This window comes from Mycetomoellerius zeteki, unplaced genomic scaffold (genome assembly GCF_001594055.1).
Source record: "Mycetomoellerius zeteki isolate Tzet28-1 unplaced genomic scaffold, Tzet1.0 scaffold458, whole genome shotgun sequence".
Lineage (NCBI taxonomy): Eukaryota > Metazoa > Arthropoda > Insecta > Hymenoptera > Formicidae > Mycetomoellerius > Mycetomoellerius zeteki.
The window spans coordinates 258,601-273,722 of NW_017257455.1; the positions used below are offsets into that span (position 1 = coordinate 258,601).

General features: G+C 29.4%; 1 protein-coding gene across 7 annotated transcripts in view; it reads left to right on the forward strand.

The window, feature by feature from the left end:
* Positions 1-15,122, forward strand: part of LOC108726946 (longitudinals lacking protein, isoforms N/O/W/X/Y) — a 245,629-nt gene that overhangs the window by 177,169 nt on the left and 53,338 nt on the right. The window contains exon 7 of one of the 7 annotated variants that reach the window (XM_018454800.1): positions 13,870-14,255. The exons of the other annotated variants lie outside the window; for them this stretch is intronic. Within the exon in view, the coding sequence (XP_018310302.1) occupies positions 13,870-14,240 (371 nt within the window). The 3' untranslated portion in view covers positions 14,241-14,255. Of the gene's footprint in view, positions 1-13,869; positions 14,256-15,122 lie in introns of those variants that run through there. 7 annotated transcript variants of the gene reach the window in all.

Here is a 15,122-nt window from a genome sequence, read left to right on the forward strand (position 1 = left end):
CTTTGTTAATTGCGTTTTCCTCTCGGCATCTATCTTACATCATTAAGACAATATAAGATTGTAGAATTATGAAAAGTAAGATGAGATCTCCTTTGATATTTTACATATGGACCGCATTTTATGAATACAACCGAACTTTTTACTGGACATTATAATTTGACTGAATTTCCGATATTTTATGTAAGAGTGTTTGTTGTTTTACACTGAAAATGACCCGATCGGTGTCGAAACGTTTGTATATATACGATTATTAAATATCTTACAGTATAATTGGCTCGTTGCCCTTCTTTTATTTATTGATAGATTTTTATATTCCGGATAGTATAAAAAGCTGAAAAAGATTTTTGTATACTTGTGGAAGTTTTAACAATGAGTTTTTACTATAATAGAAGTTGAATTGTATTTTACTTATTTTTTGTAGATTTAAATTTATTTACCCCAGAATTCACAACTAAGTATTGACTTTATCTTTACAAACCAACTTTACCGGTGGAGAATTAATGATCGCGTACAGAGGGTTAAAGTTAAAAAGCTGTGTATATTAAATCCGATCCAATGTAAAAATGATTACTTCTTCATACAGAACATATGTTATGAAATATTGACTCATATTATAGATCTGTTAATGTTTAAAGCTACTATTGTAAAATGAGAGATTTGAGACATAGGTATATTATATTTTCCAATATTTGCATGAATATGTACAAATCATTTAATGACTTTCGTGAAAACAATTAAGAAAATTTTGCAAAACTTGAACAAATATTTTCCAGAAATATCAAATATTTTTTTTAAAACGTCATATTTTTTTAAATCGTACTTCAAACCACTACAGGATTCAACGATGTTTCGTTTACATATATACCTCGCATTTGATTTTTATGTAAATTCAAAATTTGCACATTGGTACATTTTACATTTACAAATAATTTAATTTTTATTTAACGCAGTTTATTTAACACAAAACGTTGCCGATCTTGAATCTTAATTTTTTGTAAGATAAGGAATGGACAATCGTACTCAGAAACGCGCGGCAAGATTACGAGCCAAAGCGTTTCAATTTATTTGTAAGATATTGGGTTACTTAAGGAATTTAGAAGAGCATTATTGGTTTAATTTTACTTCCTGGGGGTTGGTGATAAATTTTAGTTAATAGCTCGCATAACTCTGCTGCTTGGATTTGTAAGCTCACGTGATCACATTTTTACTGTGCACTGCGCAAATAATTCGTCATCTAAAATCTATCACTATGCGCTACAGTAACGTCGTAGTTGTTTTGTACAAGACTTATAGTGCGAGGGAAAAATGATAGTATTAATATTTTTACCTATTTATTAAGATTCGCGCAAGAAGTACAAGAGTATATTGTGCATAATTTTTAAAAACGTATTTTTTTTAAAGGACTTCTGTTTTAAAAAATAGCATAGTTCTTATGTATTTCATTTGTTATGAATATATATTTAAAAAATTATACGGTGTATATATATGTTTAACATAGAATATAATATATATTCTATATTAGATATCTATATCTATATATGTATATGTGTACACTCTAAATTTCTTGCAGTGATGGTACCATTGTATTTTTACTCTCTTGAAGTGAGATTTTATTGTAAGAGAGAGAGAGTGTATATATATATATTCTATTATAAATACATTATCTATACTGAAAAAAATTTCTGGTTGAAAATGGACGAATCAGAATTTTCTGATTAAATTTATTAGAATTCTAGTTGAGATAACAGGAATTCTGGTTGATACAATATTTCTGGTAAAATCTACTAGAATTCTCATTTTTACCAGAATAATTATATCAATCAGAATTCTAATTATCTCAACTAGAATTCTAATAGATTTAACCAGAAAATTCTGATTCGTCCATTTTCCACCAGAATTACTATTTAATCCAACCAGACCATTTTTCTCAGTGTATTTACTCTTAAAAATTATACATACATGATCGTATTTCTTTATACTAATTTATAATCTTACTTTATAATTTACTTTATATTCTTAAGAAATAAGTAAGAATATTATTATCATTTTATTCCGCAACTGTGACTATGCCACCAAAAAAATCGCACAACTAAGGCATTCTGAGATCTGTTTCTCAAAGATCACGAGTACATTCCAACATAATAATAACTGTGCACAACTCAAATATTTCAGGCTACAAAATTCCTTTTTATATGCACAAGAAAACACAAAAAATGTTTGTATAAATTGAAAACAGTGTTTTCTATAAATTTCTACAGTCTTTTGCGCATTATGATTTAATCTTGATACATTCATGTGAAATACGTGAAATACGATGAGATTTGAAAAAATGTAATCATAAAGAAAAATTCAAATGTAATATTAAACGATCCGATAATATCATCGGTGAAATTTAGATTTTTAAGTTAAGACTCTTATCGATCATACATAACGTGTTTTATATATCTATCTCAATTTTTTTGCATATTACGAAACATTCATAAGGAAAAGTAGGCGAATTGTGCGCATCTAAAGGAAATTTATTGTCCTAGAATGTTTTCCAAATTTAAAGCGATATAAGTATGGAAGTAGAAACTATAAACATTTTATCATTACGTATCCTCATATTGAACAGATTTTCATAAAATAAGGTTGTATTTGGCAAAAAGGAAAAAACGGAAAAGCGAAAAAATTTCTCGCGCGTCGAGTAATTGTGCGCAAAACAAAAGTCGTGCGCAAAGAAATGAATAAATTATAGAATGTTGACAAAGAAATCAGAAAATATATATTTATTATATTGCAATATAAATATATATTAAATATATTTCAAATATATGTATATGTTCTATATATTAAGCAAAAATACAGAACTAATATAATAATAATGCACATAGACTTTGGCAAAATAAAATAATAATGCAAAGAAGAAACGAAAAAATTAGTGCTAATCATATAGTACCTATATGGAAGATGGGTAATTGAGCGCATTTCAAAACGCTTGCTCACAATTGCCCGCTGCGACCTGACTCGATATGAAATACGATTACTTCAACACTTCCTAACAAAACTTAATAAATAACAGTTCAAAAGACGCACATAATAACATACTTTAATAACGTATGCAACTTTAAACAAACAAATTAAAAATACGGATTTACCACCTTATTTTTTGAATGCTAAAATAACAAGAAAAAATGTGATTTCACTTTTTCGTATTTCTCTGGTTAGTATTTACGTCGTATCTCTTGTAGTTATATCTTAAAAGGATGATCTCCTGCATAAAAATTTCACCACGGTGATGTCTTCATCTATTGAAAAAATACCAAATCAGGATGCGCACAGTTTCCCCACTTTTCCCTATGCATGTAGCTCACGGAAAATCTAAAAATGATTTTACTTGATAATATACCTCCTTTGTTAAGCATAGAAAAAAATAGTTCAAGACTTTCAATTTATTCTCATGATACGATTATCATTCGTTATCCATAATTTTGTAGATCATGTTTTTTAAGCCCATCATACAAAATGACATAAGCTGCATAAGCATACCGCCTAATGAGCATCTTATGTAAATAAATATGGCGTCTTTATGTCGAATGCTCATTGCTTCAGTGGCCTCACGCTATAATGCTTGTGCCATTTGTGGTGGATTTTATTCGAAAGATAAATAGAGGATTTCTGAAGTGCGTATCTTCGACGATAAATGAGGATGCAAACCGAACTCGCGCATTCGTTACTGGTGGTGTTTGCGAAACAATCTTCAGAAGATGGGTTACCTGAGAGCATTTAGGCGCTTATGATAGAGAATAATTATCTGTTATTCCAGATAATTCGCCCGTGATCGCGAATACGGACGTGAAAATTAATTTTTCGCACAAGTATCTTACATAGCAGGGAGACAGTTGTTGACTCGTTGACCATTGTTAACATTTTTAATAGAATGGCGTGTTGGCGATAGATTAGAAAGATTCAATATTTTACCAAAACTTTACATAATATATTTATGCAATGTAAAGAATAATTCAACAAACGTGACAGAAAGATTTACGTTATGAATCCGATAAAGTACAAAGTATTCTTCGCATTTCGCAATCGCTTCGCGCGTGTCTTAAGCCGAGTTCAGTCTAAACAAGCGAGTATAAACAAACGCGAACAAATAACTTGCTTTAACGATGTACGAAAGACGTATCCGCGATTGAAGTAACTTTTTTGTTCGTGTTTATTTGCGCTTGCTTAGTTTTGTCTGATTATAGACAGCGTAAAGAAGATTAGTAACACAATCGATTTCGAAATCGGAGAATATGATCGACACATCGTATAAAGATCATTTGTACGTTTATGCGATTTACGAGCCTTCAAAGAGTTCGATCGCGCGAACAGGTTGGTCTTGCGATCCTAAGAATTGTTGTCCGTGTGCCTCTTTTATTTAATGTACGTTTTCTTTACGCAGCAATGATTTCACAGGTATTTACATTTCACTTTCACTACTTCTGCAGCTTTAATACTTATTTTACATAGTATTTAATTCATACAACTTTTCAGTACGGATCGATGGGATCGACCTGCCTGTCGCGCCGTGCGGGACCATACTCATAGATTTATATAAATCTCTTTTCCATTTTTTATACACGTTTATACACTTATACATACACACATATATATTATATATATATATATATATAGAAATATGTATATAGGATGTCTACCAAATTATTGCGATTTCTTTCATCTGCGGGCTCTTTGAAATACTTCCAAGTTAAAAAAGGTTCATCAACATCGAAATATCTATTAATTTTTTAATCTCGTGAAAATTTTTCTCAGAATTTTTCATATAATTTTTCAGAATTTCTATATAATTTTTCAGAATTTTTATATAATTTTATAACTTTCTCACATTTTTTATACGAATTGGAACATTTCTCAGAAAATCTATTTACATTTTTTCTCAGAATTTTTCATATATGTTACTTATAAAATATCGTAAGAAAATTCTAAAAGTTTTTGTAAGTATAATTTCTGATGAAATGTTATATAAAATCTAAAAAATTAACAAACATTTTTTAAAAATTATGGAATGAGAAATTTCAGAATATTTTAGAATTTACTTGAAAAATTTTGAGAGAAGATGTAAACTTTCCGAATATTTCTGAGTATTTCTGAAAAATGTTGCAATTCGTATAAAAATTATGAGAAAAATTTTCACCAGGGGAGTCAATTAAAAAATTTACAATTAGATTCATTTTATTTTGTGATTCAGTTTACAGATTTGAAAAACGAAGAAATTTAATGTTTCCTTCAGATAATTCAAAATAAATTTTATTTATCTATGGATATCAAAAGCATTATTGTCACCTTTTGGCTATAAGTGTTCCGCTAGAGATTGACGGTCTCCTCGCCGGAGATTGATTGCCACTATCAAAATTTTAATATTGTTTCAGTGTTTTCTTGGAAAAAAAAAGATCATCAGATCTGGTCTGCCTGTCAGCAACCAGATTTCTTTTCGAAACCGAAGGAAAATTGACGCGCGAAACTTAAAAAAAGGGCATCAAAATTTAAAACGATCAGCTGGAAATTTTTTCGTCTGCCGAAGAATCGGGGATTTGTTCAAAAAGCTGATGTCATCGGCCGAAAATCGAAAAGGTGGCAACCATGATCAAGATACAATTGCCTTACCGAAAAATTGCAAGGAAGGATACTGTCTAAGTTTTCGCCAGATGAAAATTTTTCTTGGATTGGTTAGAGAATCCGCAGCTATCGAGAGAAATGGCAACAGTTTTCGGGTGCATGTAAACAGATATGATGAGAGAAAGAGAAAATTATTATTATTAAAAGAGAGATGCTAAGAAAGAGAACGAAAGTAATGTCGAGAGTCGACGCGCGTTCGAACATGAGACGCACGTCAGTATTTTTGATATCAGTATTTGCGAATACGTTCGCATCTCTACGCCTGTCTGCCTGCGAGATGATGCGAGGTATACTCGTTACACATCTCTGCCCATAGCTCATTAACCATGATCTTCATCATGGATGCCGATTCGATTCGGCGGAGTTTTGTCCGCTAACGGAGTTGATCGGCCGCGATCGACCTCGTTATTCCGAGACTCTTGTTACCGCGCGCGAATCCTTATTGCTTAATATTTAAGTACACGTTTTATATGTTTTCTCGCCAACTTTTCCGTCTCTCTTTTTAGTCCTTGTTTAGGATTTTTAAGCGTATCGAGCAAAAAGGGGGTGAACTAATATCGCAACGCCTTTCCCCTTCGTTGCATCTCGTTGGTATATCCAATATTTAAATTCATATTTTTAGTTTTCTCTTCCTTTTCTTTTCTCTTTATTTGGAAGGTTTATCGAATGGAAGAATGTCTATTATAATTTTATCTTTTATATCAATTAATATTATATAATTATTATTATTAATATTATTAATAAAGAAATATTCTTTATTCCGGGTTATTTTTTAAAATCGAGTTATTTATTTTTTCATCCAAAAACTCACCTCATTCTTTATTAGCGATAACAATACTATGTATTACTTGTTAATGAGTCTTTTCGATCATTGACAATTTTATTACATGATTAAAAAAAAATAAAATCAACTACGTTAAAAATTGATTAGAAAAGCTTTTTAGATCTCAAAGCGCCTACAAATTTTATAGAATTTATAAAAAATAAAATTAATCAACTGTCAAGAATGAATTTTTTATATAAAGTATCTGTTTACAAAAATATCTTGTATACTGATTACCTTATATATTGCTAAATAAAATATTTTCATGTATCAAAATGATATTTTACCTACATTATTCAACATTAAAAAATACGAAAAACAGAGATAAATATTAAATGGGATATCTTGTCGTAAAGTGTTAAACACCGAGTAAACTTTGTCCTATGGTAATTTCAATGCTTTTTTAGTTCCTTTATATTTTATGAACTTGTGAACTACAAGATGTCTCCGCGTGTAACTTTTTCTCCCGAGTGACAATCAGCGTTTTAATTGATATCTCGATCTAACCAGTGAATATTTATATTTTCAGCAAACTATAACCAGCAATACACCAGCGTCCAGATGTTCCCGTGTGACACTTGCAACAGACAATACCGGAGAATTATCTCTCTACAGCGTCACAAGAGACTTGAGTGCGGCAAGGAGGCCAAATTCGAATGCATGATGTGTCATGCCAAGTTCAAGCACAAGCACAGTCTGCTGAGGCATTACAACGTTCACATGTTCCATATGAGGGAATCACTCGATGAGGAGAATATCGTTTGACAGGCAAAACGACAGAGACTCACGAAAGAGCAACGAAGACGAGATAGCAGAAAATTTCGAATCTTTGAACAATTTCAAATTCAAAACACAGAGATATAAAATTAATGCGTTATTCTTTCATGTGAATAATTCGAAATAAAAACGACTTATGTAAAAATCTTTAAATATCACATTTTTTACAAAAAATTTTATGCAACTATATGATAATTAGACATTATATTTGAATGCGTAATTTCAAGCTTATTGCTTAGAATTCTTGAGTTTCTTATTCGTACTTATTTACCTATTTACAGTATTTACTTATTTATAGGTTATTTTATTTTATATACAGTATTTTCTAGGTTTATATTAGAATATAGTTGTATAAATAAAAACATTATTTTTAATTAAAGTTTTTTTGTAAAAATATATATAATAAAATCATGGTGATAAAAAAATTATTAGATATTATGAATACCAAATAATAGCATATAAAGTATAAAGTTTGTAACAATTAAAAAATCAATTATGGACTCCCAATAATTGAAACAATAAATCAAATACCATGCATATATGGGCGTTAGAAAAAAAAGTAAATTAACATAATGAGCTAATGAGTAATGAAACAAATTAATCACAAACGGTCAATATAATTTTTGAAGTCTTATGAACGTTTCGGTTTTAACTTCGAGCTATCCTTAGCATAATATTAATGAGAGTTACAATAAAATATTCACAATAAACCTGCATTTTTCATCCTCTTTTCTTTTAGCATTCTGCCGTAGACTAAGAGGCAGCACGAAGATATTTGAAATTACGGACATGAAGCTGTGTTGAGATATAATTGGATTTTCAAGTACCTTCGTATTCCTCCTTGTCCTACGGTAGGATTTTATTGTAACTCACTAATATTACGCTGGCTCATAATTAGAGCCAAAACATTCGTAAGACTTCGAAAATTGTGTTGACCATTTGTGATTAATTTGTTTTTGATTTATTAATTTGCGCACCGTTTTCCACGCCGACTCCCAACATGCCTCTGTATTATATTTAATTTATAATTTTTCAAAATGTTATCAAGAACTGTTCTCTTCAATGTGTTATAATAATATGGAGAGCGATACTAATTGACGAATACAAATTAATTATATTTGTTAGCGATACTTTGAATGCAGAGATTCTATTGTGATTATTGAATTTTGCGAAACAATCTACAAAAATATATGTTATGGTGCAAAAACTAGATTAGTTGACACTAATATTAGTCCATCTATTTTCTTCCAAACTTCTCCCCTAATAAAACTGCAATTTTAGACGATTTATCGAATTCAAGATATTACTTAGCATTGTCTGATATCAGAAATAATCGTTTAAAGGATGTCCATCATAAAATCAATCTCAAATATCATGTGCGTATCAATCCGAGTCGATTCAATGCAACGTGATAATATAATTCATAGTTTATAATACGTGATAATATAATTCATAGTTTATAAGTAATAAGTTTTAGTGTAATAAAATGTTTCTATGTTTTTTTGCTAATATCTAATTTTAATGCGCTAATTTAAATGTTTTCCTACATGTAGAAATATAAGAAGGAATTTTTGCAAATGTTCAATGTATAATAATCAACGTTACAAGTCTTTGTTTTCTTACAAAATATATGTCTATATTTCCTGTTGAGAGAGAGAGGGGGAGAGAGAGAGAGAGAGAATTACTGTTATGCATATCTCTTAAATGATTTTTTAGAATTAATGGAATCTGTTCAGTAAATTATCTTTACCATTAAAAATTTCCTACATTATTTCTTCGATGCATTTTTTCTTATCGTTATTGACCATTGTCAACAACATTAATATTGTAATTTTATTTTGTATATTTTGTATATTTATATTGTGTATATACATATATATATATATAAGATTAATTATTACATTGTATGGGGTTTCGCACTAACATAATTTTAGGAAATCTAACATTCACGAAAATTAAGTTCTTTATTATAAATGCTGAAAATACGCTGAAAATTAAACGAAAAATTTAGAAATGCACAATTATGATTATAATTTGACTGTTTATTGTTATTTTGTAACTTTCTTTTGTGAAATGCACGCCTGATATCTTTCTATTTGAAATTACTCGCAATTTATCAGTAATATCCTTATGTTTCTTTCAGGATATCATTACTCAGACTACCCTGCGTTATTCGCGGCATTGATGGAAGCGAAATCTGCCTGTGAAGATCCCCTTGCAATCGATGCATATCAGTCTGACGAATTAAAATATACGTACAAGGATTCCCATCGATCCAAAAAGAAGTACAAGACACGTCGCAAGAAAACACGTGGAAACACTATATAAGAAAAATGATTAAAGTTAATATTGGAAATTTATACATAAAATTTATGGTAAATTACAAGCGAGAAATAATCTGGAAAATGAAATAAAAAAGTTGAGAACAATTAAAATTTTTACAACGAATCTTATCTACGTCTATCTTATATACGTTTAGATTTGTCGTCAGATTGTAATATATCATCATTCTAATTTTCAATTTTTATTTTCCATTATTTATCTTTGTTTTCATTGTTCCTGTCCTTTTTTACACTTTCTTGCGTTACGTGATCTTGATGTTATTATTTTTAATGAAATTAGTAAACATATATTTTTATCTGCAGTTAAGAACTGAATAAATTTGTGAATAACAATTTAGCTATAAGTACAGAAAAGTATATAGCAACTATCGATTCTTTTATAGATCAATCTGATTTTTTTATATATGGTTAATATCTGATTTTCTGAATTTTTTGCAATAATAATATGTAGTTTTATAACATATTTAAAATATAAGGAAATTATTTTAATATTTTTATAATATGTGTGTAAAATTTAATTTATTATACATTAAATTTATCATACATTATACAATTAACTTTATTATGCAATTAATTATGTTATACAATTAACTTTATTATACAATTAGTATACCATATTATTGTACAATTAATTTGATTATACATTAATCTTATTATACATTATTTTTAAGTATTTTAATTTCTGAATTTTAATCTTCTATATAAATGTTATACATTAAGCGCATTTGAATATATTTATGTCATATAACTAATGTATGTTATTTCTTATTGATTATAATATTTATGACTGCGTAACAAAATAAAGAATTCATGTAAGAGAATTGCGATTGAAATGATTCTTTAGAAATGATTCAACCAGCACATTGTTATCCCAGTATTAACAATAATATTTTGTTTCTCGTGTATTTCCGCAGATTATTATCGCAAAGACAACTCGGGTCCTTCCTCATTCGTGAAGTATATCTGCAAGTTTTGCGGCAAAATTTACGGGACTCGGGGTTCGCTAAAGTTTCATCGGTTTATGGAATGTGGGAAGGAACCTAACTTCGCCTGCACCTTCTGCAGCTACAGGTCTATCAGGAAAAGTAACGTACTCAGACACATACACTTAGTGCACTATCAAGAATGCTTTATCAAGTGAGGATCCAATAAAATACTTCATATGTCGTATACGTTTCCCCGTGCACGACTCTATCCATTGTACGATTGAAATAAAGACTAAGCCTTGTTTTTATAATTCGCTACTTTATTTCCTCCTTCCATCTTAATTTAGCTTGTATAGAGAGAGAGAGAGAGAGAGAGATACGGAATGTTTTCAAATTTAAACGAAAATTGTATAAAGTTTTTATGAATAAAACTCGTCACATATTCACGATCGTAATATTTTATTAAAGAATTGTGTTCTGTTGGCCGTGTTATACGGGGTCTACAATAGAAGTCGTAGCATCTCGTAAGGTCTTAAGTCGTAGAAAATTAATCAATCACAGTCGATTATTCTTCTCATATTCGACTGTGGTTGATTAATTTTCTACGACTTAAGACTCTACGATCGCTACGACTTCTATTGTAGATCTCGCATTATTCTACTTTATGTTATTTACGCATCAAAGTTTTATATCGTTTCAGTTATACGCGGAGAATGTCTGAAGGCAAGTAAATTTCTTGGCTACAATCTATTTATTTTTTTATACTTTCTATTCCTAAGAAGATAATACGAACAGTAGTTCATTTATTTTCGATTTTTTCAGGTAAACGGCTTGGCTATGCAACAAGACGACCGTCACTTTGATCAATATAAACTGTACTTCAAATACTTCAAGACATCCGGTTCGCTTTCCAAACATCGCCAGATTTGCGGCAAGGTGAAGAAGTTTCAATACATTTGTTGCAATATATATAAAGGAAATGTTTTTTGAATTACATCCAGAAGCACCTAAAAAGAAAATAGGCGGTTCTACGAATTTTTAAGTAAAAGGTCGATGATTCGAAGAATTAATTACTAATTTGTGCGTTTTTAAGACTTAAAGATTTTTTTTAAACTGACAATAACTAGGCTCAATTTGGGCGAAAAGATAATAAATATGTGGTAAATGTATATTCAAATATTATACATAACATAATTTGGCATATTTTGACATATTTAGTTTACATGTATTAAACTTTCTGTTTATTTGAATTTTCCATTTCTATCAACAATGCAAATCATTGAATTAATTATATTAAATAACGTTTATGTAATTTATATAATGTCAATAAAATATAAGTACTATATTACAATATGCGAGATCTAATATAATATAATTATATTATATTATTTATTAATATATAATTATTAGGAATTCGACATTTTATAATAAATCTGACACAATAGAGTTTTGATGTAAGAATCGTTCACTAGCGACCTCTAAATCTTAATATTTTTTGATAAAAATTTAGGAGTGTTCTTTTGGCATGAAATGGAAGCTTTTGGGCTGAGAGGCTGATTAAAAAAAAATATTTTCTTTTTTCCTTGTCAGTCTAATATATATATATATATATATCTCCGACTGACATTTTATATCGAAAGTTGGTGTCATTGATACAAAAATCTTAGCTAAACTTCTTGCTAAACTTGCTAAAGTTCATCTTTCTTCGTTTTCTTTTCATGTTAGGGAGATAAAGAAAAAAGATAAATTGTGCAAGAAGTTCAGCTAAGGCTACATTCAGGGAGCGCGATATCAACAGCATCAGTGCTATTTTGTCATTCTATCTTTATCATTCATTAGACATAAAACAAGAATAGAATATAGAATGATGTAATAACGCGCTTACCGTTAATAATATAAAAATAAACCTAAAGATTCTGCTGTAACACACACATGGTGTGATTGTGTATTTCCCTGAGAAGATACTGTAAATTTTACGACTGATTAAGAACTAAATCATAAAATACAATAGCACAAGAAAAATCCAATGTATAAAATTTTTAAATATGTTGCGATGACGAAAAAAAGCTGAATGTTCTCTCTGCGATTCTACATCAAAAAAGAAAATTGTAAGAAGGAAAACGTGTCAATTATTCTCTACTAAATTTATGAAACCATTTAAAGAATAAACATCCGTTGATAATGAAAAAAAATATTCTAATCTAAGAAAACTTTGGTTTTGAAATATTTGACTTTACTGTCTTCCGTACATTCGGAAAGACTTTTCAGCGCAGAAAAATTGGTTTATATGGACCCATAATCAAAACAGATTGTTACCGAAAATATAGAAATGCTATTGTCCACATCATGAAAAATTTATTAATATTAAACTTTGATTATACTAAGCAATGTTGAAATTGTATTGCAAACAACCCTGTTCCACAACAATCAATTATTATCACTAATTTTCTCTTGCTTTCCCTTTTTTTCAATTTTTGGAAATTTATACTGGATATCCGGAAAAATATCCGGCCGGATAATTACCCTGTCCGATATCCGATAATTTTACAATCTGGTGTCTCCCTATTATTGGGTTGAGTAAAAAGTAACTTCGTATTCTTAGGTGACATTCAAATCTAAAAATACGAAGTTACTTCTTGCTCAACCCAATATTTTCCTAAGCGTTTAAACTAAACGTAAAACCTCAAAAAATAAAAAACTAATATTAATTATATTTCATTTATGTAAGTAGATAAATAAAAATTGTAAAATATTTTTATTGTCGTTATTTAAAAAAAAATTATGTATAAAATTTCTGCGAATTTTTATTATCTATTTAAAAAATGCGCTATGATGAAAGGATAATTATTCGCTAATTAAAAGAATGTAATAAATTTTGTCTGTATATTTATTTTGTTATATAAATAACATATTTTTAAAATCTTTTTTTTGACAAAAATTTATAATCAATATTCTTGAAATCAATGAAATATTTACGATTAATTTAATTTTTATTTCCTGACCACCGTTTATCCTTTTATTGTGTTCAGTTTTACTATATCCTCTCTACATTTTTTTTCTTTAACAAGATTCAGAAATTCACAATCACAAAATTATAATTTTTTAGGGTTATAAAAAATTTTTCAAAATTAACGCACTATTTACGGATAATTTAAAATCTACTTCCGAATTCGGTTTATAATCAATTAAACTAAGAATGTGCCCACAGATTTTTCGTTAATGAATATTTCAGGCCTTATCGAGGATGAGCACGAGTCGCATGTTCGATTTCAGCGACACAGAGCCTCACGTAGAACAATAGAACCCATCTAAAGCTATTTTTTTCTTCCGTTTGCAGGTCTGACGAAGGAGAACAGGAGTATGTTCGACCTAGACGAGGAATCCATGGATTTGCCAATACAAACGCAGGAGAAAACGATGCCATTTGCCGAGCTGAAAATACCAAATGCTAGGAATTACGTCAACAAGCCGCTCGGCCAATTCGCCTGCGCTAGATGCGGCCGTTCGTACAGGAGGAAGGACTCGTTGCAACGCCACGAGCATTGGGAGTGTGGCAAGGAGCCACAATTCAAATGCCCATATTGCCCGCAACGTTGCAAACGCAAAGCACATTGGCAACGTCACATACGTCGCCAGCATCAGGATAAAGTGGATATGGAGCAGTACCTAGACTGTAGAATGCCTAAACTCAAAATAGAGATTGACTGATCTCGACCAACTCGATACCAGAGTGAAGGGACAGTTTTCGAATTCTTATCGCGTGATTTCTGTCAATGTAAAATAAGATGAGAATTCGAAGACTGTCCACTCAGTATCCAGCAAAGAAACATTTAACTAATCACTTAATGCATGCGTGATATTTTTTTTGTGACTCTAATATTAAATACATTATGGAGATATTTTTGAAATGATAAAAATTTGACAAAATATTTTGACAAGACAAAAATTCAACAAAAGATACATAAAAAATAATTCTATGTGTAATAGTCTTGAAAATCTTTTTGGAATCTTCATTTTAAAAATTACAAATTTTGTGACACATTTAAATATTGGAGTATAATTAAATAATTCATTTTCTTCATGTAGGATGTTATAACTATGCACGTATTTTTTTATTATTAGCGTTGTACGCATACTTAATACAGCGTTATATATATAGAGAGATCCTATGGGAAGTTGCTGAAATTAATCAGTTGTCATTTTTAAACGCCACTTTATCATAATAAGAATAAGAACAATTTTTTAATACGTAACAATATTTTTTAATAGAAGATATTTGGCTATTTTATTTACATGTAAAGTAAAGATCAAATATTTGTATCATTTAGTAAGTGTTAATGAAATTGCCAAATATTATATTATCAATCTTAATGGTATATTTTAGAAATTAAAAAAGCTTTATTTTTGTCAAAATAGATGTTAAATAAAGTTTTATTTACATCTTTACCTTATGTGTAAATAAAACTGCTAAACGTCCTCTATCTTCAAACATATTTTATTCTTCTTATTCCTTATCTGCGTTTAAAAATGATAGTTGAGTAGTTTTAGCAACTTACAATAGGACACTATGTATTATATATAGGTTGTGTT